Here is a 25,058-nt window from a genome sequence, read left to right on the forward strand (position 1 = left end):
GTAGACCGAAAGCCAACGAGACTGACGATAACAAGTAGGGTAACATAAGAAAACATGGAAAAAGTATGTCCCGATCCAGATAGTGGAAAAAAAAACGAGGCTTTCTGATTGGTTAGAAGTTAGAGAATTAGTGATATGTCATGTCGTGAGACGTGGTTGTAATTACATGCTTCGTTGTTGCACAATGCACAAAGACGGTGGTCCGGTATTTCACCAGTAGTACTTGCAAAAATTATCTCAAGTGTAATGTTGTTATCAGGGGCGTCGCTATACCTTTTTCAGTGGGGGGAGGGGGTATGAGAGGCCACCGATTACCTACAAACTAGCCACCAATTAACGACACATATGTCCCAATGTCTACAAATTTAACCCTATAAACCCGGGGCCAGGAACTAAGTTATTTTTCAGTTTTTCCCCTCCCGCGTGAAGCACGGAAGCTTTGACACTTCATTAAATTATTAGAGAAAGAAGACGACCCGTTGTACCGTTCTCGACTCTTAATCCAAAATTTCGCCCCTCCCGTGCGAAGCGCGGAAGCTTTGACGTTTCAATAGATTATTACTCCTTGTCTGAATTCATTTTCGCCCATTACAGAACAGAATTTGATGTTAATATTTAGATTTTGATGTAATATTTGATTTTCATTTTGTTTCATTATTCATGATTTATGGTCGTACGTTTCAGTCATTCATATTTTGATTGTTTATTGTGTTGTACATTGAATTTTTAAATTGAGCACTATTTTTTTTTTGTGGGGGGGGGGGGGGGGCCTCGACAATTCGAAAAATCGCACCCCCCTTGAGCGTCAGGGGGTGGGGGGGGGTCCCATCTCCCCCCAAAAGTTAAAATTAATGTGTTTTCACACGTTTTTTCCCCAGGGGGGGGGGGTGGGCCCCCTGGCCCCCTTGGATCCGCCACTGTTCAAAGCACTCGGTGAGGTCTAAGTTGAATTAAGTTCCAAAGGGAGGGGTGGGGGCGGCCGATATTCTCCCCCAATTTGTTTCAACTAAAATGAAAACTTCATTAAAGTTCAGCGCATGCGGCGTTCTATACATATGTAAATATGCATAGTCTTTTAATGCAGTCCTGAATAATATATAAATACGATTCAATGTAAAAATGAATCCACACATTTAAGTTTTCACATGAATGATATGATTCGTTGCATACAGATATTATTTTTTGAGTCGAAAAAATAAGTAAAATATATTCGATTATGAATAATAACCTAATATTTTGAATGTTTAGATATTTTTAAACACATTGATATTTTGACAACCGGAAATTAAGACTACCTTTATATAGGCGCGCGCTGAAGTGAAGCCATGCATCCAGGTACCGGGTACTTTGAATGCATATCTCCCATGCGGCTGCGCTACCTGATGATTATGCTGGTTCAGCATGAAACAGCATTGACAGCGCACAGCTAAAATGTGCACATGCACATACGGTGACGCTTTTCCAATCGACGCGACGACGACCACTTCTTGAAAAATGCCTCAAGAATTTCATGTTATACGATGTTTCGCATGTCTAGTATTTCAAGTCCATCAAGTGGGGAAGAAGCCAAAATGGCAATGCAAGATGTGTGGAGAAAAGCAGTCTGTGAGAAAGGTAAATAAACTACAATTTAACTAACACAATCTAGGGTCTAGACTCTAGACTCTAGTAGTAGGGTGTCTGATCGCGCACCCGATGTTGTGTGCTAAAATTCTTCCCATAGAGATTACACGCATCCCTATGCAGCCTACGTGCATTGCGCGACCATGCAAAAAAAGTCAATTTTTTTTTTTCAAATCGAGATTCAAACCTTTATCAGTTGTGATCCTGAAGGTGATAATCAATGAATGAGGTATCATATGAAAGAGCAGGTGAATTCCAATATTTCCAAAGGGGCGTAGCCCCCGAAATTCTAAAAATATCTTGGTCAAAACAGCAATTTAAACATTGTGTCCTGGCTAACTCTGAGGTTTGTCACTTTTGAGATATGACGCCCCGATCGATAAGTAGTCCCAGTCCTAAGGAACAATTCTATGTGATTATATTTTCGCTAGCCCCCAGGGATCACAACTGATAACAGTTTAAAAATACCCTTCTCGCTATTTGGTGGATCAGCTAATTAGGGGGCGTGCGCTCCGCTCAGTCCAAACCATGGTTACATCAGGGCTTGTAATAAATGGATTCCGCATCTAAGAGGGCCCTTTGAAGCAGTCCGTTGCACCGAGGGTCTTTTTTCCCCCTATCATAATCCCGTTAATCCCCCACCCGGACCGCACAGCTCGTAAATCTCACTCCCGAAACTGAGTGACATAGGGCTCGCGAAATGCATTGTTGGAAATACACATCGGCTGCTATCGACAAAAATGGCGGCGTACAGTAGGGAAGAGTATTTGGTAGGCGACGATTTAGACTTTCTGACTGATTTTGAGGAAGATTTTCTTGAGCCTGGTGTATGGGAAGTTGGAGACCAATACAAGTTATGCACGTGTGAAATTCCATCAACGGAAAATCTTATTCGTTGCAGCGAACCAGAATGTACGGTTAAATGGTTTCATCGTGAATGCGTAGGCCGCTCCATGTAAATAGGCAGCATTTGAATACATGAATAGTCAATACACTCACAACATACAGTACAAATGCACATAATCATCCCGATGCGGTTGATCGGCAAGTTTGACAGTAGACTCACAATTTTAATTTTTAACTTATTCTTTCTAACATCAGAAAGTTGAACAAATTGTATTTTAATGCTCTTTAGGTGTCATCAATCATCACTATAGTACTGCCTTTGAATGAAATCAGTTGAGTTTTGTACAGTGGTGTTTGAAATGTTGAGAATCAATAGCACAACTTTCAATACACGGCCAGGGTAGAAATGCAGCTATGTGTGTTTCCACCAACAACATCCAGCATGTACAGCCCAGCGAGCACGGCGGCTTTCGCGTCGCCGGCGCCGGCCCGTACTCGGGGTGAAAAGTGGTGATGAATTGACAACTTCTAACCCTCATTAAACCAAATGCGCAATTATACAACACAGTTTCATTTAGTTATTTTAAGAGATAAACTTATGGACTACCTTCCTAGCTATGTAAAAATTTCGGAAACTTTCGGAAAATGTCAATAATTAGAAGAGAACGTGATGATGATGAGAAACTTGCATTCACTCTAACTCACGATTTCCTTGGTCGATTTCGCTGGTTCAGATGGCTACGTCTTCAGAAGAGTTATCCGAGCACAGCGAAAGCATTTGATAACCAATAGCAGGTTGCCTTGTGCCATAAGTTGTCGATTTTGTATTTTTGTCTGTTATAGCTATATACATCTTCAATGAGTATGACGTCATTTTCTCGGTGACTCGCATGGCTTCAAAGCCTTTTTTTTACGACCAAGTGTTTGGAGAGCTTAGGGAAGCAGGCCGCGTTGCGTAACACTTCGTAACATTTGGATCGCCAGAGGGCATCTGTGGTCTGATAAGGGCGGCTGTTGATGGATTTGATGGCTGAAGAGGGTTACATTACTTGTTGTTAAGCCAAGTTAATCTTGAATATCTTTCCCTCGGGAAATTCTTTCGAGACGCAATCTCCATAGTCTCACCTCCCTGGTTACATCGCGTAACATCTCCGCGCACGAACGAAACCCCAAATTCAATTACACATTATAGTGACTGAAATTATGGTTGGAAATTCCCTCGATAAACCCGGAAGTGAATACACGTTATAGTCAATGGCAATATCGCGGAGACAACGTGCGTTGTCTCCGCGATATTGCCATTGACTATAACGTGCATTCACTTCCGGGTTTATTGTGCGACGATTGCCAACCATACTAGTCAATCGCACATGTCGCGGAGACAGCGTAGCTCAAGCTGCAAGTCGCGGATTGGCTTAGCAGCATGCGTACGATATGCATACGCTTGCATATCGCGCGATACAGCTGTTTGGCTAAATTTAGCAAAACAACATCACTCTGCGTGGACGTCTTTTTCGACGATTTTGACCAAAATGATATGAATATACCAGCGTGTTGGAGGGGCTGTAACTTTTGATAGAAACATCGGTGAGACTTGAAATTTGAAATGTATTATTCTGATAACATTTTTTATTCAAATATCAAACAAAAATGGTGAAAAACGATCCCAAATTGAAATTTGAAAAATCGTTCAGACACCCTACTAGTAGTAGGTCTAGTAGTAGTAGGCCTAGACTCTAAAGTAAAATTAAAATTAAAATAAAAAAAGAACAGGCGCTGAACAGAGGCATTTGGAGACATCATGCTCCTGATGCTGTGCCCTTACCCCCCCCCCCCCCCATTTATTCAGCGGCTGGCTGAGTCGCTGCGAAATTTTCAGCATGATTTTAAAATTTTAAACAAATCCTGTGTAGGCCTAGACCTACACCACTGCCGTTGAGCAAAACAAACATTTTCCTTACAACTTCCCTCAAAGTAGTTCCCCAAAGTTGACAGCCCTGAATAAATGGATGTAGGCCCTAGATCTAGGCCTAAACAAAAACAAAATTTGTGTCTTCATCAGCCCGCAGTTGCAATAAGCGGGATATTTGGTTGAGAAAATATCCTGAGAAATGTTAGATCATCTTGTTTCCAAAATATCCTGCTATTTGGGAAATAGTGTAATGTGATGCACGTATCGGTCTGATGAAGACGCAATTTCGAGCTTCGGGATATTATCCTGATTCTGAAAACAGCGGGTTATTTGGCAGACTCGAGCTGATAAAGACATAACAAGACATTGTCTTACTAAGGAGCCCGAAAAGACAGGTGAATAAATCACTTGGCCTGTATTCACTGAATACAGGTGAATACAGGCCTATTGATAGTGTAACGAAATTTGATTACAAGTGTTTAATTCAGTGTAGTGATTCAGCCTGAGCCACTACGGCTCTGGCGGCATATGCGCGTAAGTCCCGCATTAGGCGACACCCGCGGTAGTTTCCGCGGGCGTGCTTATCACTGGGAACGTTAGATTGAACCTGAGACTGCACGCGACAAACACTGTTGATTGCCCGTCTCTTCTGTCTCTTCGGTCTACTACTACTAGCGACGGTGGAGCTCCACTCAACGAGCAACACTTCAAGCGCTTCTTGAGACAGACTTCAAGCAGTATAGTATACAGCCTATGGTAGGATAAATCCTTATTATAGTCTTTCATGTAATTATAGTTAAGATTTAGGCCCAGTAAGTTATATTCCGCTCCGTCACTACAATGGCGTAATCGCTAATTTTTTATCCGAACCTGTTCGGGCTAGTTTTTTTTATCGCGCACGTTTTTGAGCCGCCATCTTTGTCGGTATTCACTCGTGTGTTGAAGGGATTTTCTATTTTTGTAATTTCATTCGTAGGGCCTTGTAAGCTTGTTTATTCCCTATTGGTAGTTGATTAGTGCTGTAGATTAGTATTTTAGGGACTCGTAGAGTATTTTCAGTGCTGTATTCCGATTTTTGGGTACTCATTTCGGTGTTTTGGGGATAATTTTTTGTGGTCGCACACATGTCCGAGCCGCCATCTTGGATACGTTGACTCGTGTGTTGAAGGGATTTTTTATTTTTGGAACTTTTTTCGTAGGGCCTTATATTGCTCATATTTTTTCATTTTTTGTCTACTTAGGGTTGTAGGATAGTTTTTTAGGGACTCGTTGGTATTTTTACGGCCGTATTTCGATTTTGACATCGGTTTCGGTCAGTTTTTGTACTTAAATTTGCTCGTTTTTTTTCTACTCACTAGACTAGTTGTACAGCCGTTTTTTGTCGTGCTCGTAGTTTTGATCCTCTCGCCAGAGTTTTATACTGTGGAGATAATTCCACGGTGTTCTTTTTCGGTGAGGTATAGGGTCGGTTAAGTAGAACTTAGTAAGTAGGGGTAGGCTCTATTTAGACTAGTTTCAACCCTCTTGCCGAAGTATTATTACCGTGGAGATAATTCCACGGTGTTTTTTCGGTGAGGTATACTATGGGTATAGGGTTGTTTAAGTAGGAGTAGAATTAGTGAGTAGGAGTATAATTAAATTAGTTTCAACCCTCTCGCCGAAGTATTATTACCGTGGAGATAATTCCGCGGTGTTTTTTCGGTGAGGTATACTATGGGTATAGGGTTGTTTAAGTAGGAATTTTTTAGTACGAAACTAAGTAAGATTATGAAAGAAACTAAGTAAGATTTTGGAAAGAAATTAAGTAAGTTCTTACTTTTTAAGTAGGCAATAGGTCTTTCCTGTAAGAAACTAAGTAAGAAACTAAGTAAGTGAGCAAGTATTTCCTTTAAGAAACTAAGTAGTTTAAGCAAGAAGTATTTTCCTTGAAGGAACTTCGTACGTTAGTAAGTAAGCAAGAAAGAAGGATTGGGTAGGTACCTAAGTGGGATTTTTGACTGTCAGTATTGTTTTGTATATCTGTGGATTTTGGGTTAAATCGTGGGTGGTATTTAATTTCACCTTCATTTCATCATTACTAATATTGTACGGCCATCTCGCCGAGCATTATACCGTGGAGATAGTTCCACGGTGTTTTTCGGTGAGGTATATTGCCGGTTTAAGTGTAGTCCTTTAGTGTTACTCAGTAGGGTTTAGTTTTGGCCCGCTCGCTGAAGCTGTTCACCGTGGAGATAATTCCGCGGTGTTTTTTCGGTGAGGTTTAGGGTTTCAGTATTTACCTGTCAGGCACTTAGTAAGCTATTAGGAAACTAAGTAGGGTATTATTAAGTAAGCAAGAAGGAAAGATTGTATGTGTATTTAATTTTATCGTTTGGTTATATAATCGTTGCTGATTTGAAGCCGGTTATGACCTCGGAGAGGGTTAAAGTGAATTATGGGACTGAGGAGACTTTACTGGCCGTTGTGGATAGAACTAAGTCCCACAAGATTTTTAGTTGGAGGGAGCAATGTGGGAGTTTAACTGAGGAGTTATTTTTGCAGTGTCCCCGTCTCCATGAAGCCAAGGAGCTGGTACATTTATTTGATTTTGAGCCTTATCGGGTGGATCAGGCTGAGCAGGCACAGGGGGTGGGGGAGGGGACTGGGCAAACCTTGACTGCACAAACCCAGTCTGTCCAGAGTCCGGGTCCCGTTCCTTATGGGCATACAGTGTACCCCCCATTTTCGGGTGAAGGCCCAGCTGGGCCTATATCCGGGTCTGCGCCCTCCCCAGCCAGGCCCTCCGCCGACTATCGGCTTAGGGATGATAGCAGTGTACCCTCCAGGGAACCCCCACGTAGGGATTATCCCTCTCCTAGGGATTTCCCTCCTAATAATCATGGTCCATCTTCCAGGGAACCCCCCCGTAGGGATTATTATTATCCCCCGTCTAGAGAATCCCCTTCTAGTAATTGTGGTCCGCCTTCCAGGGAACCCCCACGTAGGGATTATGTATATCCCCCTTCTGGGGAATCCCGACCTGACATTCAGTATCCTCCCAGGGAATCCTCACCTGGGGGTCAGGGAGAGTACCGGTCGCAGGGGCGCCGGGATTGGCCCCCCCGTCTGCCGAGGTCACTTAATTACGATGGGCGAACAAGTTGGCATTCCTTTCTCAGGAAGTTCACCAGTTATGCTGTATCGTGTCAGTGGAGTCCAAGCGAGTGTTTGGATGCGCTAGGCTGGTGTTTGGAGGGGTCGGCCTCAGATTGTTTTTCGAACCTTAGGGATATGGGCACTAATTCTTATTACCATATGTTAACAGCGATGGGGCGTCGGTTTGGGGCTACCCGATTTCCGGAGGAGGCCATAGCCGAATTTCGAACGGCTCGCCAACTCCCGGAGGAGTCTCTTCTTGGGTGGTCCGATCGGCTCCAAGCTTTGTCCTTTGAAGCTTTTGGGTGGGACCAACGGGGTGACAGCACTCAAATGGTATTGCAGTTATGCCAGGGTTGTACGGATAAGGCGGCGGGTTTAACAGCTCTCAATACGCGCCCGAAGTCCGTCGAGGAGGCCCTGGAAGCCATCAGGTGGGCGCAACATACCCAACGTGTTGTTTATGGGAGCGAGGCTCGCCGTACGTATTCGGCTTCTCGGCAGCAGGTGCAGCAGACTTGCATGTACGATCAGGAGGTGGACAGGTATGATACGGTAATTTATCATCATAGGCAACCCCATCCCCTAAATCGTTCCCCAACAGTTTCCAAAGGTCAAGATGTTCCCCGTCCGGCTCCCGTGGAGGACCGGGGGAAGGTCACAACGCCTTTTGAAGTTCAGGCCAGGAATGACATTGGCTATTTAAAAGAGGAAGTCGCCAGTCTTAAGACGCATGCGTACAATACCGATTGTATGCTAGAAGAAATACTGAAGACTGTTAAGTCTTTGGAGTTTTCTATGCTTTCCAATGCCCGCCCTCTATCTCCCGTGGCTACTGGTGTTCCGGAAAACCTGGAGGGATCGGAGAGCGAGGCCGATCTCCGATCTGGAAACCGAGAGGCCTACAATCGGTAAATACTGGGGTAGTTAATGTAGTTAGTGACCCGCCGGACTCTTCGGTCGGTCCCTTGGACAAGGTAGTTAATGTTAGTGACCCGCCTGACTCTTCGGTCGGTCCCTTGGACAAGGTAGTTAATGTTAGTGACCCGCCTGACTCTTCGGTCGGTCCCTTTGTCAAGGTAAATAATGTTAGTGACCCGCCTGACTCTTCGGTCGGTCCCTTTGTCCAGGTAGTCGCTAGGACGGCCGTGGTGCCTCCTTCTAGTGGGAAGCGGGTAGGATGTAAGGTTGTTGGGAGTCCAGGGCTCCAGAGTAAGGACCTTTCCCTTTTCCAGCCCACCCACAGGCTCCCATTTTGGATTCCTCGGATCGTGTTTGATCGGGGGAAATAACATGTTAAGTATATATATTATGGTTCATTATCAAAGCCATTCACAACAGCTCGTCCGCGAGGACATGGTGCCGGTTCCTGTTCCTGGGAAATAACATGTTTGTCTTAAATATATATATTTTAGTTCACTTTTGTTTACACTGTTTAATTTTAAGTTTCTGCTTCGGTTAGCAGAGTTATCTATGCTGAATTAGCTGCTCCGCTTTAAGAGCTGACTAGGAAACATTCTTTTCACAGGGAGACAGAGCACCCATGTGTGTTCGAGGCCATAAAACGGCCGGCTTTTGATATCTCCCAAGTGACACTACGTGGTTCCAATAATAAGTCAGAATATGATCATGTTTTGGGGGAGTAATTCCTTTGGAGTAATTCCTCTGGATCAATAAGAGCCTTTTGGATTTGCTTGATGGTGTTGTGGGCCTGGGTGCCCTGAATGATATCAGGAACTTGCCGGTAGTGGCTATTGTGCCCCCGGGTGCCGAGTGGCCCAGAAAATGTAATCTTATTTTGTTGAAGTGTTTTCACCTTCTATATCATTTTCCATCTGATTTCAGTGATCTGCTTTTATCATTCTAATACTTCTTGTATGCACCGTTTGGACTGCCTGTAGGGAGCCGTTTGGCTCTCATGTGTGATTGCCCAGTTTCTGGACATTATACCATCCAAACTGCACTTGGGGAATGGGGAGCCATTGGGCTCTTCCCCTTTTCTGCACACTTATTGCCATTCATCGTTTATGTTGATCACTCACACTTTCATGCTCGGTCACCTTGGGAATTTAATGTAATGCCCCGGTTAATCCCTTATGCCTGTGCCAGGACGTTTTGCAATTTGTCATTATGTAATATGTATAACCGGCACGGTAAGGGTTAACTGGTATATTTCTGTTTCTTTATGCCTGTAATGCCCCGGTTAATCCCTTACGCCCGTGCCAGGACTGCTATTCTTTGTCATTTACACGTGACACCGGCACGGTAAGGGTTAACTGGTATATTTCTGTTTCTTTCTGTTCTTGATCCCTGGGACATTTCCGGGACTTGAATCCTATTTAGTACTTAAATATACCAAATTGTGGAATACAGTGCATTTTACATTTTACAGTGCATTTTACCTGTACTTTAAATAATATTTCCCGTACCAAAGTTTGGAATACAGTACGTTGTAAGGTATGATAAAGGCGCCCGCCCCCTGGAAAGACCAAGACTTCACTGGTGCTGGCAAGGAGGGTCCTTGACCCATCCACCAGCGGGAACGGCGTGACCCCGCACTGCGGTACGGGAGTAGTTTTAAGTTAGTTTTAGTTTAGTTTTAGTTAGAAGTAGGCTTCAAACTCATTAAGTGGGGAATAATGTAGTGATTCAGCCTGAGCCACTACGGCTCTGGCGGCATATGCGCGTAAGTCCCGCATTAGGCGACACCCGCGGTAGTTTCCGCGGGCGTGCTTATCACTGGGAACGTTAGATTGAACCTGAGACTGCACGCGACAAACACTGTTGATTGCCCGTCTCTTCTGTCTCTTCGGTCTACTACTACTAGCGACGGTGGAGCTCCACTCAACGAGCAACACTTCAAGCGCTTCTTGAGACAGACTTCAAGCAGTATAGTATACAGCCTATGGTAGGATAAATCCTTATTATAGTCTTTCATGTAATTATAGTTAAGATTTAGGCCCAGTAAGTTATATTCCGCTCCGTCACTACATCAGACTGCTCTCGTTCAGTTCTCGCTCAATATCTCTCTCACTCGAGCTCATGCGTGTATGCAATATAAATTCAACAGAAGAAATTGAGTATTCGTGAGTTTCAGTTCCATTCGATGTTTATTACTTCAAATAATGACAACTTGGTATACAGTCAGGTTCAGTGAATTACGAAAAACGGCAGAAAGGAGTACGAGGAGAAGTCTCAAGAAGTCAGTCCGAACTCTGTCTAAGCTAGAAGTCTGAAGTCCGAACTCTGTCTAAGCTAGAAGTCTGAAGTCCGAACTCTCGAGATTTTAGAATCCCTGGCTTTATATAGGGAGCTGTTTTGTAGCAGCAAGGACACAACCCGACCTCGAGCTAAAGGGCAGAGTCTGTCCTCAAACTGAGGACAAAGTCTGGCCTCCGCTCGGGGTCAGTCGGAGGCCGCACGCGACTGAGTATCTGTCCTTGCCGTTACGTAAGACGAGGACAGATTCTCTAGACGAGCGTGGCCCTGGGCTTACGCAATCGAACTGCAAGAATTACTCGAGGACGAAAAACAACGTCGTAAATCTACCGAAGGACAAGTTTGACTTGCACAGCAAGCAATAATATTATAGCGAAATAATATGAACTGAGCACATGATACGGACATATCTAAATTCGTAACACTATTCCCCCTCTCCTTAAAAAGTCACTGTCCTCAGTGACCGATAAAAAGAATAGAATTACAGTCATGTTAAACCAAAAGATTGTACCATAATATACATAATGAATTTTTAAAAAAAACAACTGACATATCAAGTAAATGAAGCGAATGAGGGATAGTAAACATCAAGTCTGAATTTGAAAACTTGGTTAAAATAAAATGACGTTGCAGAAGTGGCCTTAGCTCTTTGACATACGACATGTGTAAGTCTCAAAACGGCATTGTCTACCCATACGTAACATTGTGTTAGAAACCAGTACAGCCTTAATTGCTTGGTACAGCGTAACTTAGTTTTCAAAAGTTCTGGTGAGTTTGACATATAATTCGGGGTCATGAAGTCACGACCTCCTAAAGTAAAACGAAAATCTACGTATGACATTAAAAGTATTCCTTACAAGCTACTATAATACAACGCAAGGAACTTTCGAAAAGTTGAGGAGAACTAATATAATGTTTAAACAAACAACGTCAAAGCAGACTTAACTATTTACATAATCGTTCAGGTTGCAAAAAGATATATGATATTTAAGACAACAAATATCAAAAACAAAAGCTAGCTACTGAAATGCTGTAAAATTATTGACAATTAACCGCCTCGTACACTGACATCTTTTGCTAGTCAAGACTTGCTGAAACAGCAGAATGAAAGCCGCTTCAACAGTACCAAATTTCGTAGCGAAGCAAATCCAGCGGCCACGTGTCCGATTTCTTTTTTTTTTCTTTTTCCAGTCTTGGTCAGCAGAAATGCCGCACGCGATCCGAAAAAAACGCGATCATTGTGATTACGCAACACCACGCCTCTAGCAGCAATATGACGGCTTCGGGTATCAAGACAGGCCGAACAGGATATCAGTGAACGAGAGGTGCTTAACTTAACACACAAAAATACGTTCCCAAGAAAACGGCTACGCGGCCGCTAACGAATTGAGGTTCAACTATATGCACAAAAATCGATTAAAAGTTTAAAACATCTCAATCACATCATAGAAATATGTAACAGAAAAATAGAGAAGACATAGCAATAGGGAAATAGATGGAGAGAGGAGCAAGACAAGAAAGATAATTATAAGGATCGAGAGGTATAAAGGGAGGCATATTGTTGCCGAGGGCTAGAAATAAGGAGAGGTAATAGAATGCAAATGCAATATACAATTGATAACATGTACAAAATAGATTCAAAGCAACAGTTTCAACAATGAAACAAAATTCAGTAAAAGAATCGTGCAGTCTTCAGTCGGACAACAGAGTTCTCTATCAAAGTCTCCTCGATCTATGATCAAATAGTCCCAGTTTATCTTGAAATGTTAGAATAAATGTCCAGATCTGTCGACGAGGACCGATGACTTGTCCTGCTGATTTAAGTTTAAGCGGGTGTGACTCTTTGTAGGAATCCTCGCTTCACATTGATATTCCATTATATTCGAGAAATTTTTAATGATAATTCTGCTTCCAAAGAGCTCGGGGCTGTGTACACTCGCCTCTATACTGAATTCAGATAACTCAATCAGAAATAAGAATATTTTCAGGATATTCCATAAGGATCACGTAACAGCATTGACTCAGCATGTCGACTTCGCATTATTCCCAACACATGACAAATTGACAATCAAGTATCTACGGCGGGTCCTCCACTTCTACATGGCGCAATATCATGGACATGAATGATTGACGTTGCTCCGATATCTTCGAGGTTGTCCCGTGATTTCCAAACTGATATAATGATTTCCCAATCTACGGCAGACTACGCCATACTTACCTATACCATTAATGCTATTCCCTTACTTTACCCGCTATTTACCGGCAAAGGTTTTCTCCTTAGAGAAAAACACAAAAAAGAGTCTGTAAACACAGACTAAGTCTTTTTGTGACGTCATACTCCGTCGGAGTCAGTGCAGGAAACCCCGACCGTCAGTAGTATATAAGGCCCCGCGCCAATAACACTTCCTTTTTCCTTTGCCGGCGCCTGTTGATAGTACAACCCAATGTTATCAGGCGCGCTCGCAATCTTTCACCGGCTCTTCGAGACTTCAACTCTTCACAAATAAAAACGATGTCAACAAACACCGCTAAGGATGGGTCCTTATCGGACATCCCAGCTAATGAAAAGGGGAACAAAACACCATCAAAATCGAAAAAGACAATTTCGAAAACCAAGAAACAAACAGACAAGTCGAACCCCAAACACGCGGGTGCTACCCCGGGGGTGTCCAAGACTTTATCCCATGAGCCGATCGTTGATCGGGGGAAACAAAACCCTCCTCCCACGAAAGAAAAACCACCACGGAGGACGGAGGTAACTACACGAAAATCTAACCCCAAAAACGCGGGTGCTACCCCGGGGGTATCCACGATTACATCCCATGAGCCGATCTCTGATCGGGGGAAACCAAACAACCCTCCCACGAAAGAAAAATCTCCCCAAATACCTAGTGGGCTGCCACGTGGGACGGAGGCAATGAAACGAAAATCGAATCCCAAGAACACGGGTGCTACCACGGGATCAATATCTAAACAAAACCAGGGGAGTGAGAGTAGAGTGGAAAATGTTACTACTCCCACGGAAGAAAATGAAATGAGCAGTGGACTACCACTGGGGACGGAGGTTATGAGCCCCAGTGGGGACGAGGTTGTCACTCCAACTCAATCAAACTTTTTTCCGGTAAACGAAATAACGGAGGGAGAATTACATGAGCAATCCGTCGATATATCCGAAAGAAATACACAAACAGGATTGCCCAAACAACCAATCATGTCCATGGATCCATCTGCAGCCGCGAACTGGTTTTTTCAGACTCTTCAGGCGGCTTTTCAGTCCGGAAATCAACCCATTGTTGGGAATTTCTCGGTACCAAAATCAGGACCCACCGCACCGGCGACGGCAACCCAGCCCGACGGGCCGGGCGATTCTTCACACGACGACCCACCGGTAGCCGCCGGGGACTCAGCCGGGCGTTCGCGGCCAAGACAACGAGAGGGAAGCTCACGTCGCAGTCGGGAGGCTAGCCCTACCCCTCCTCGTTCTTTTCGACCTGGCTTAGCACGATATGCCGCCTCTATTCAACTCGATGATGAGTCTAACTCTGAACTAAGTTATCATCGACCTATGGCTGGTTCCAGGAAGAGAAAATGGACGGACTCTGCCTCTTCCTCGACACTCTCTGACATGGATTATACTACTGGCATTAGCAGAAAGCGAACTACTTTTTCTGTTCCAGACAATGACATTGCCAGTGACTCTGCCTCTCTGTTGGGTGAAAGTGTTCATGAATCTCCCCCTAAGGACGCAGATGATGTTAATATCAAGCCGCTTCAACCAGCGGAAATTATCACTAAATACTGCCCCCAGCTGAAGGCAGAACAAGCAGAACAACAGCAAAATGTTCCTAAACCAATTTTCTGTTTGGACTCTCATCTAAGTGGTGACAAACAAGCATCATCGTGTGCCATTAAGCTTGATGCCCCCTTCATATCATGCATGAACAGCCTGAGTGATAGAGGGACCAGACTGAAACCCCTGCGGAAGGAGGTAAGTCGCAAGTTTCCCTTCGGGGAAACTGAATATAAGGCCTTTTTCAAGGCCCCGTCCGTACCAGACGCTGCTACCCGAGTGGGGGACGCCAGGGCAAAAAGATCAACGTCGAGGCGTAACCCCCTCCGCTCCCCCAAATTTAACATGATGGAATCACAGTTACACGCGGTTGACTCAGCAGCTCGGGGCTCAATGAGGCTCGCTGCCTATCAAACTTATTTACTCACTGCCCAACGTGAGGCAGACAAGCTCAATATCTCACCTGAAGATCGTAAGCTTATCTCAGACCTGCTACTGCAGATTGCAGAACTCCAATTTGAACAGGCGACTAGAACAAGCATCCTCGTTACTCGCCTTCGGAGATCGCTTGTCCTTGAACATCTCCAAATAGAGAAAAATGCTGCAGCTCTCCTCCAAAAACTCCCTGTGAAAGGTGAAGATCTCTTCGGAGGAAAGTTCCAGGAGATCCTGGAATCCTCAATCACTGCATCAAATACAGCAGACAAGACGGTGTACAAGTTATCTGCCCCATCGAGCTCAACCTATCGACACTCACACAACGATAGACACCACACTCCCAGATACCGGGAGCCATCCACCCAGGGCCAGTCACCCCGATTTTCAGCTGAGAGCAAAACGCCACAAAAGAAATGGGGAGACAACAAGCCCTTTCGAGGACAATCATCCTTTCGAGGACAATCGAAATTTCAGCAAAAATTCAAGCGCCACTCCGGCCGGGGGGGTCAACAATTCTGACTATCTGGCACGACCGTTGCGGGTCCCCCAATATCCCCTACCAGTAGGGGGGAGATTAAAAACTTTCATACAAAATTGGCGACAGATCACCACCGACAAGTTTGTGCTCAGAACGATCCACCAAGGTTATACCATTCAGATAGACCCAGTATACCGAAAATCCCTTTTCTGGTTGCGACAGATCACCCCCTCCCCGAGAACAACGCACACAGCAGAGCTCTGCTAAAAGAAGTGCAAACTCTAGAACAAAAAAAGGCCATACGTCCCATAAATTCCCGCAACGGTCTCATCTTATCCCCAGTATTCCTCGTCACCAAAAAATCTGGAAAATACAGAATGATCCTCAACCTAAAGAGACTAAATCACTTTGTTCCAAATCAACAGTTCAAGATGGAAAGTCTCTCCAAAATCTTGCCTCTAATCCAATGCAACGAGTGGGCAGCAACTATAGACCTGTCGGATGCCTACCTACACGTCCCTGTAGCCCCCTGGTCACAGAATCTGCTCGGCTTCGCGATAGGGGAAAGAACATATGTCTATCAAGCCCTCCCATTCGGACTTCGCTCATCCCCTCGCACCTTCACTCTCATAGTAAGAGCAGTCGCAGCCGCACTACGAGAGAGAGGGATAAAAATATTCTGCTATCTCGACGACTGGCTGCTTCTAGGCCTCTCACAACAGTCACTAAACAGACAGGTTCAGACCACAATCGATCTCGTCACCAGTCTGGGGTTTATCATAAACAGAGAGAAATCAAAACTAACCCCAACCCGGAACCCAGTTTTTCTGGGGGCATCCATAGATATCCAAAGTCAAAAAGCAACGCCAACACCTCACAGAATCCTAAAGGTGCAAGAGACGGCTTCCAACCTACTCCATGCCCCAAAGTCCTCGGTCAAATACTGGCAGGTCTTCTTGGGTTTACTGGCAAGCCTAGTGGATGTGGTACCTCGATGCAGACAACACATGAGAATTCTCCAAATCCACCTACAAAAATACCTATGCCCAACGTCACAGGCAAACAAGACAATGGTTCCCAACAATTCCAGGACTCGAGCAGCAATTCAGTGGTGGCTGCACCTCCCCAATCTAACGGCAGGGAAACCTTTTCAATTCCCCCCTCCAACCCTCACGATCCTAACGGATTCATCGAAACAAGGTTGGGGAGCAGTGCTAGATCTCGACCAAACCGGGGGGGCATGGAACCCTCTGGAAAGAAATTGGCACATCAACAAATTGGAAATGGTAGCTGTCCAACGGGCCCTCCTACATTTTCAGACAGAGATCGAGGGGAAGTCAATCCTCATAAAGTCAGACAACAAGACTGTAGTGGCTTTTATCAACCATCAGGGGGGAACCAGATCAAGAACCCTGTGCTTCCTAACATTGGAAATCCTTCAGTGGTGCATCAACCAGGCAATCTTCATCCGGGCATCGTACATACCGGGCAAGGACAACTACATTGCCGATTTCATATCACGGGGGAGATATCTACCGACGGAATGGATGCTCCACCCCGTGATAACGAGACACATCTTCAATCGATTTGGCCAGCCGTCTGTCGACCTATTTGCTTCGGAACTGAACAGACAATTACAAACATATTGCACAAAACACAGGGACCCCAAGGCCCTGGCAACAGATGCGTTCTCGATCCCGTGGAACAACGTTCTCAGCTACGCTTTTCCTCCCTTTGCAATCATCACAAGGGTACTGACCAAAGTCCGGGAGGAGAATGCCACCACCCTCCTAATCGCCCCATGGTGGCCCCGTCGACCATGGTTTCCAACTCTGGTGAACCTTCTGAACGATTACCCAGTAATCCTACCAGACAGAAAGGACATACTGAGACAACCGGGGACAACACAGTACTACCCGAACCCTTCGAGACTGAAACTAACACTCTGGCCAATTACAGGGCAACAGCACTTGCGGCGGGACTTTCTGAAAGGGCTGCCGATCTTACAGCACAGTGCCTCCGAGAGTCAACTAGATCCACCTATGATTCAAGACTTCTGCACTACATCAGATGGTGCCGGGAATCAGAGATTGATCCACCCAAAGTATCTTTAGGTGAACTAGCTGAATTCCTTATCTCTCTTTATGACAAGGGTCTTTCACTTAACACTATTCGTGGCTATAGGTCAGCCATAGCTGTTATTCACAAAGGGTTTTCGAACGGCGAATCTGTATCCTCATCTATCATGCTGACAAGGTTAATGAAATCATTTTTTCTTACTAGACCCAGTAAGAAGACGTTGTCTCCTGCCTGGAGTCTCCCCAAGGTACTCCAAACTCTTAGTAGGGCCCCATATGAGCCCCTACACAAAGCTTCTCTTAAAGACCTTACGATCAAGACAGTTTTTCTCCTGACAACAGCTTCTGGTCAACGTCGCAGTTCTGTCCATGCACTTACCACCAGCTCAGGTCACATACGCTGGGAGAAGAACAAAGTAAGGCTCCTCCCACATGCACGCTTCTTAGCCAAAAACCAACGTGAGTCATCCCAGCCCCTGGAGATTGTTCTTCCTTCCATACAGTCCCTCTCCTCCATCGCTGAAGATAAACTGTGGTGTCCAGTTAGAGCTCTAAAGTGGTACATAAACAGGACACAGAACTTACGGTCATCAGAGCAACTTTTCGTTAGTTGTCTACCACCACATAAAGCTGTCTCTCGTGATACCATCTCTCGTTGGATTGTGTCGGCTATCAAATCAGCGGGCCAGGTTGCCCTCTTTTCTGACAGAATTCGAGCACATGACACAAGGGGCCTTGCTGCCTCATGGGCCCTCTTCAACGGTGCCTCCATGGAGGACATACTCAACGCTGCATACTGGTCAAGTTCAAACACCTTTACGGCATGCTACCTGTCCGATGTACTTCAGACTGAGACTGAGTTTGCAAGGGCAGTGCTGTCTTGCTCAAGATCTTAAATTGGGTAAGGAATTCACACGATGACTTATTTATGTTTTGGTCCATCATCTATCTGTGTTCCCTTCCTCCCATAGTTAACATGTGGTAATCTAGCATTAATGGTATAGGTAAGTATGGCGTAGTCTGCCGTAGATTTGTATTTTCAGTAGTGAAAATCATATCTACTAAGTAGCCATACTTACCTATACCAAACCCGCCCTCCTTCCCCTTGAGTTAGATGATGGCGTAACAGGCGCCTTGGAAAGAGGAAGTGTTATTGGCGCGGGGCCTTATATACTACTGACGGTCGGGGTTTCCTGCACTGACTCCGACGGAGTATGACGTCACAAAAAGACTTAGTCTGTGTTTACAGACTCTTTTTTGTGTTTTTCTCTAAGGAGAAAACCTTTGCCGGTAAATAGCGGGTAAAGTAAGGGAATAGCATTAATGGTATAGGTAAGTATGGCTACTTAGTAGATATGATTTTCACTACTGAAAATACAATTCTTTCCGACGTATACACAACAATTCGCCAACAAAACTAATACGATGTCGAGATCTCTAACGCTTTCCAAATGATGACTCTCTGCCTCCGTTTCCCGCACCGATGCTCTCGAAAAATAAATTGGCCCTACACATACGAAACTATTGCTACTAAATAAATGGCCATGCACTGCGTCCTCTTGTTGCCATTGCTGTGCTCCCCTTCTGAGGCTGGCACCCAATGCAGCAACCGTCAAAAAAAATAAAAGGCACTCGGCTTCCCTTTGAAATCGTCGACTCGTCATCTTGCACTTTTGCAGCTCCGGTTACACTACTAACAATCCCGACATCGGTGACGAACTTTGTATATGCTCAGCTACTCCCCGTCAAATTCTCCTGAGAGTGACTCTCCATGGCTGGGATAACAAACCCAACGACGTCGTCACGGAGGCCCAGAACAAGTTGACGTTCGCCATGATCACAGGAACATTGACCAGCGAGGCAGACTGCATCCACACGAAGTCGAAGTCGCGACCACGAAGAAACCAATCACGCTCAATCATTCCATAGCCACCACGTCACACCGCCTGCTTGTATAGTCGGTAGTCGACACCATTTATCAGCATACCGGTAAAGAGACGTAATTCTTATACTTGAAGATGCGAGTTCTGATTCTCAGTTTCTTCCTCATGGTAGCCATGCTGTTCAATGTAACTTTGCAAAGTCAATGCTCGCCAGCTATCATCAAATCGATGTCCGTGTTGAAGTCCAAAATCCCACCGCTGCCGCCAGTGTAACGAAATTTGATTACAAGTGTTTAATTCAGACTGCTCTCGTTCAGTTCTCGCTCAATATCTTTCTCACTCGAGCTCATGCGTGTATGCAATATAAATTCAACAGAAGAAATTGAGTATTCGTGAGTTTCAGTTCCATTCGATGTTTATTACTTCAAATAATGACAACTTGGTATACAGTCAGGTTCAGTGAATTACGAAAAACGGCAGAAAGGAGTACGAGGAGAAGTCTCAAGAAGTCAGTCCGAACTCTGTCTAAGCTAGAAGTCTGAAGTCCGAACTCTCGAGATTTTAGAATCCCTGGCTTTATATAGGGAGCTGTTTTGTAGCAGCAAGGACACAACCCGACCTCGAGCTAAAGGGCAGAGTCTGTCCTCAAACTGAGGACAAAGTCTGGCCTCCGCTCGGGGTCAGTCGGAGGCCGCACGCGACTGAGTATCTGTCCTTGCCGTTACGTAAGACGAGGACAGATTCTCTAGACGAGCGTGGCCCTGGGCTTACGCAATCGAACTGCAAGAATTACTCGACGAAAAACAACGTCGTAAATCTACCGAAGGACAAGTTTGACTTGCACAGCAAGCAATAATATTATAGCGAAATAATATGAACTGAGCACATGATACGGACATATCTAAATTCGTAACAATAGATTGAATTGATGCTGATAATTCAGAAAGAAGCATCAGCAGACTTGGCACAAATTGATGGATGATAAATTACATGTAGCATTACTAAGCAGCCATCACTAGGCCAGCACCAAGTGTTATCTGTACTTTTTTTGGTCTGTAAGAGTCCTGTTTTTTATCTAGAAGTTTGTTCACACATGTGGGACAGTAAACTGCAGTGTTTTTTTGGTGGTACTAACTACGAGTAAGTTAATGGCAATTGTGGATGAAAACAGTAGGTGTGTACACGTACAACAAAGGTCCTAGAAGTCCATGCGTACTCACTTATCTCTGGGTTATAAGATTGATATAAAAAATTTAAACGCAGTCTTAAAACTCAGTATGCAAGCCGATACTTATAAGCAGTAGGCCAATGCTTATAAGCAGTAGGCCAATGCTTAAACTGGCTTTACAAAACTTCTGTGTTAAACTGCAGCATTTGTGAACAATCCTTTAATTTGTGCTGTTGAATGAAAGTCCTCCCCTTCCCTTTCCTGGTAAATTTTATATTATATCCAATCATTGTGCATGTACAGTACCTGATCACAAAGGGGGTGGGGGAAGGAGTTGGGTTGTATTTCATGTATGGAACTGGAAAATACATTACCGCACCAAAGGCAAATTGATATGGCAAAATAGCTCACTTACATGTAACATCAAGTGAAATTGGTATCAACAGACCTATAGGGCCTACATTATGTGCATGTTATAATGTATACTGTATGTATAATGTATAATGTTTTTATCAAGATTGGCACCAATGCCGATGATGCAGGTGGATTGTGTGGTCAACAACCAGATCTGTCTACAAAATGAGATTGGGGGAGTAGTAACACGTCCAAGCTTGATATGTTTTACATACAAGTGTGTGTGTGTGTGTAAATATATTATTGTCTTTCTCATTGCAGGTTTATGGAAGAGGATCCGGCAAGGAATGCAGGTTGCTGGTGCAGTCTCTCAACATGACTGCAGGCCAGATGGCGGATGAAGACACCACTAATTGTCAGCCCACCTTCTCTGGCCACCCGGGTGAAGAAATAGAAATATTGCAGGTATTTACCCCTAGATGTCATTACCTGTGTGCACAAATACAAACCATTTATTTTCTTCAATGAATGTGTTTATTAAAATGGATGAGGAAGATTTCTTTCATGTCTGGTGTCATTTACAGGGCTTAACACCAAAAGGCTTCCAGTACATCCCAGGCCTTAAATTTCAATATTTTTAGGGCAAGGCCATTTTTCTGTAGGACACATTCCTATATTACAGCACAAATAGGAAGAATTGGAAAGGGCACAAAAAATCTCCAAGGCCAATGAGAGGGGCATTGAGGCCAATCAAAAGGGCATCCACGACCATGGCCTTGGTGGCCTTGGATTAATTTAAGCCCTGACTAGAGTGAGAAGCATTCCTTAATTGAACATGTTTGCAAATAAATGATAAAGCCCCCTGTTGTACACTTTCTTTTGAAATAAATTCAATGGCTACACGCCCCCCCCTCAATTTTTTTTCTTCTTAAAGGCAAACAGATTTTGATTCTTATGTCCTTGGCTTTATTATTAGACGAATGAAAACACACCAGACATTGATGAGTGCCCAAAATCATCATCATCCAAGTGGAACAGATTCTGTGAGGAAGAACCTGATGAATCCAACATCTCAGAAGAGGATGGATGCCAAGGACTTGCAATTCCATCAGGTTTGTCCATATTTAAGTCAGTGCATGTCCAAGATAAGACAACTTATTTTGTTTAAGACTTAACACATTTAACCCTGTAACCGATCTTCGGATTGTTGGCCGATCAGGTGAAATCGGATAATAATTTGTAATCGGCGTTTTTTTTTTAAGCCAAAATTTTTCAAGTTTTTGGCTATCAAATGCTAAAAAAAGCATGCATAGCTGGGATTATTTTGTCATTAGGAGTTGTTGTAGATCATGTTTGTTGATATTTAGAGCCATTTCATGACTTGAAATTAATCATATTGTCTAAGAGAAGAGGCAAACCATGCGAGCTGCCATCTTGGATTATAATGTTGGCATGCATTTTTTGTCCATTGTCATTAAAATCCAAGATGGCGGCTTGCATGGTTTGCCTCTATTCTTAGACAAGAATTATCAATTTCAAAGTCATGAAAGGCACTAAATATCAACAAACATGGTCTACAACAGCTCTAAATGACAAAATAATCCCAGCTATGCATGTTTTTTTAAGCATTTGATAGCCCCCCCCAAAAATCAATACAGATCAAAGGTGCGAGGGTGTCGCTCCGATCTGCCGATCCGATCAAAGTCCCAACTTACAGGCCTAAATACATTCTCCAGCATGAATTGGAGATAAGAGTACAGTTGGTTCAAGTCATTGATGTAAATCCTTTTTTGAGTGTGTATTTACAGAAGACCTGTAGAGTGATGGGTTGGAATAGACCCCTATCAGAATGTCATTAGTCTGTTTCTATAGAAGCATATTTACAGACAGTGGGTACATGGATGTCTGGAATGTGGGCAATGTTACAGTGTGACTTCAATGTGATTTTGTGGTGCGTGGTGACATAATTGTAGTGACTGTATTACTGGTCTTTGTGAAAAAATTGTCCCAAAAAGGGGGTTTATTGCATGTAAAATTGTAGTTAACCTCTATCATATTTCTTTGTTCTGTGAGCGCACTGTGCAGGTGTCGATGAATCTACAAATTGATTTTCAGTACCTAATGTACCGGTAATTTGAAGTAGTGTTGCCATCTAAATTGGTTTTCCATGTAAGTGTTAAGAAATCAACAGGAAAGTGAATGAGATGCTTGTTTTTGGAAGTAACACCCAAAGTAGATGCATGCATCAAGGACAATGAATTGTATTTTATATGTTCACTCTTCCTTTTGCAGAACTGGTAACTACTGAAAGACCCTCCCAATTCAAGAGGAAGAAGAGTCGAAACAGCTTCAACACGGGTCACTTGAGCAAGCGCATCAGACAGGTAATGAAAGACTTGTTGTGTACTGTGAGTCTAAAAATCTACTGGAAGTGTTCATTCTATTTTCTACTCTGAAGTTGGACAAGCTATGCCATTCTGCACCATATTTGTGGCCTCTGTAAAACTACACATATCATTGTATTGTTTTCAATCTGCCCTCCTAACGAATGTTCTGTAGTGGCACCTGTGACCCTGCCTCAAGGCTCAATTTGATTAAGAATGGCGTAATAATCATAGTGCACTCTGCCAGCCAAAGTGGGGGAAGTTTGATATTAATTTCTTTGCCTAAATGCATATATATATATATACATGTAGGTTGAATCAGGTTTATTCCATAAATTACCTTGTATCATGCCTTGTGATGGTTATGTACGAGGCTGATAACTAATGTTCACTTGTTTGCTGTATGTCAATTACTAAGCGTGGCTTTGCGTGATGGAAGAAGAGAGATCTTCATTTACAAAAAACATTTATTTGTTTGGCCATTGACTAAATGTTTATTGGTAATAATTTTTTATACAAATTTAATGACACTCATTTTGTTGGAAATGGTAAGGAAATTTGTTTCTCTTTCTATTTTCATGATACTGTCATAAATACTACCTCGTTTGTAAACTAACAGGAATTTAATGTCTGCCATTTCATGTGTTGTCTTCCAGGACAGAAATACTGATCGGGAAACACTGCCAGAGGCTAACCACCAGGAGAATGGCCCGTACCCTGGATGCTCTTCTCATGAAACAGTAAAGATGCCCAGCTGGGACAGACACTTCTCTTTGAACAATGTGAGACAAAGGAACCAGGATATCTATCCTCCAAACATCAGACCAACAAACTTGATCAACCCGGAGAGGGACTCTATTACCCAACAGCATGGTGAAACATTTATTCCTGATCAAGTGACCACCAAGTCTAGTGAGACTGCACGTGGACCTCTCTGTATGCAACAAAATGCTGGTGCTAATGTCTCTCTGAACATCAGTAAGAAGGATAACAAGCAGCACTGCGAGGATATGACTATTACATCTGCTTCACATTATGAGTCTGCCAAAGTGAATGAGAAACAAAAAACAAAAAAGTCCTCTGCAGCAAGTGTATCTTCAAACAGCAAGTGGGCTGTGTTTGCAGAACCTGATTCCGATAATGATGATGGAGATGACTTTGGAGAAGAGGCAACACTTGACGTTGACATTTGTTTTGAAAGGAAAAGTTGTGAGGATGTAAATGGTGACGCATTTGAAGAGTTTTCAACCCAAGAGCATGTCAGTGAACCAAATTTGTCGATCAGTAACAGGAGATTGAGTGGTATAGGCACAAACCACTTGGGTGACCTGCATGAAAATCAGCCCCTTGAGAGCAGAAATTTAAGACTGAGTACCATGAATGACAACATTCATAAGTATCCAGATTCTCATCAAAATAAGAAAATGGAGGAAAAAGGTTGGTTCGGTCCTCCTGTTGGTCATCCCATTGCAAGAAGACCTCAGAGTCATATGTTTAACAATATCCAGAATTCAATTAAATCTTCCAGTGAATCCAGAAAACCCCTTGTTCCCCAAGTACGTCAAACCAATACTGATTCCGCGCTTCATCTTTCAGCTAGAGAAGCAGGGATATCCCACAACGTTGACCAGAGGCACATGCTCTCGAGGCAATCTTTTCAATTAGCTGATGAAGATTTAGAAGATCTGCCAGATGACTTTGATGTTTGGTAATGGACAACAGGGCTTTGGTGCTTTCTTCAGCATAATGG

At 43.8% G+C, this 25,058-nt stretch overlaps 2 protein-coding genes across 2 annotated transcripts; both read left to right on the plus strand.

Moving 5' to 3' along the window:
- The first annotated feature begins 1,345 nt into the window (after positions 1–1,345).
- LOC105437909 lies at positions 1,346–25,058 on the plus strand. Its single transcript, XM_011665056.2, has 5 exons — positions 1,346–1,614; positions 21,246–21,389; positions 21,901–22,036; positions 23,217–23,308; positions 23,965–25,058. The coding sequence occupies exons 1-5, from the start codon at positions 1,495–1,497 to the stop codon at positions 25,018–25,020; spliced, it is 1,548 nt and encodes a 515-aa protein (XP_011663358.1). The 5' UTR covers positions 1,346–1,494; the 3' UTR covers positions 25,021–25,058.
- On the plus strand, positions 6,403–8,921 carry LOC115920063. The gene is made up of 2 exons (XM_030975015.1): positions 6,403–8,439; positions 8,494–8,921. The coding sequence occupies exon 1, from the start codon at positions 6,788–6,790 to the stop codon at positions 8,429–8,431; it is 1,644 nt and encodes a 547-aa protein (XP_030830875.1). The 5' UTR covers positions 6,403–6,787; the 3' UTR covers positions 8,432–8,439; positions 8,494–8,921.

The sequence above is a fragment of the Strongylocentrotus purpuratus genome, unplaced genomic scaffold, assembly GCF_000002235.5.
Source record: "Strongylocentrotus purpuratus isolate Spur 01 unplaced genomic scaffold, Spur_5.0 spur5_scaffold_7, whole genome shotgun sequence".
Classification (NCBI taxonomy): Eukaryota; Metazoa; Echinodermata; class Echinoidea; order Camarodonta; family Strongylocentrotidae; genus Strongylocentrotus; species Strongylocentrotus purpuratus.

Excerpts from the sequence above, each read along its gene's own strand:
- LOC105437909 (XM_011665056.2), top strand. The coding sequence starts at position 1,495 with ATGCCTCAAGAATTTCATGTTATACGATGTTTCGCATGTCTAGTATTT. Across the intron at positions 22,037-23,216 it reads AGGACTTGCAATTCCATCAG|AACTGGTAACTACTGAAAGA; the intron begins GTTTGTCCATAT and ends TTCCTTTTGCAG. Across the intron at positions 23,309-23,964 it reads TGAGCAAGCGCATCAGACAG|GACAGAAATACTGATCGGGA; the intron begins GTAATGAAAGAC and ends GTTGTCTTCCAG.
- LOC115920063 (XM_030975015.1), top strand. The coding sequence starts at position 6,788 with ATGACCTCGGAGAGGGTTAAAGTGAATTATGGGACTGAGGAGACTTTA.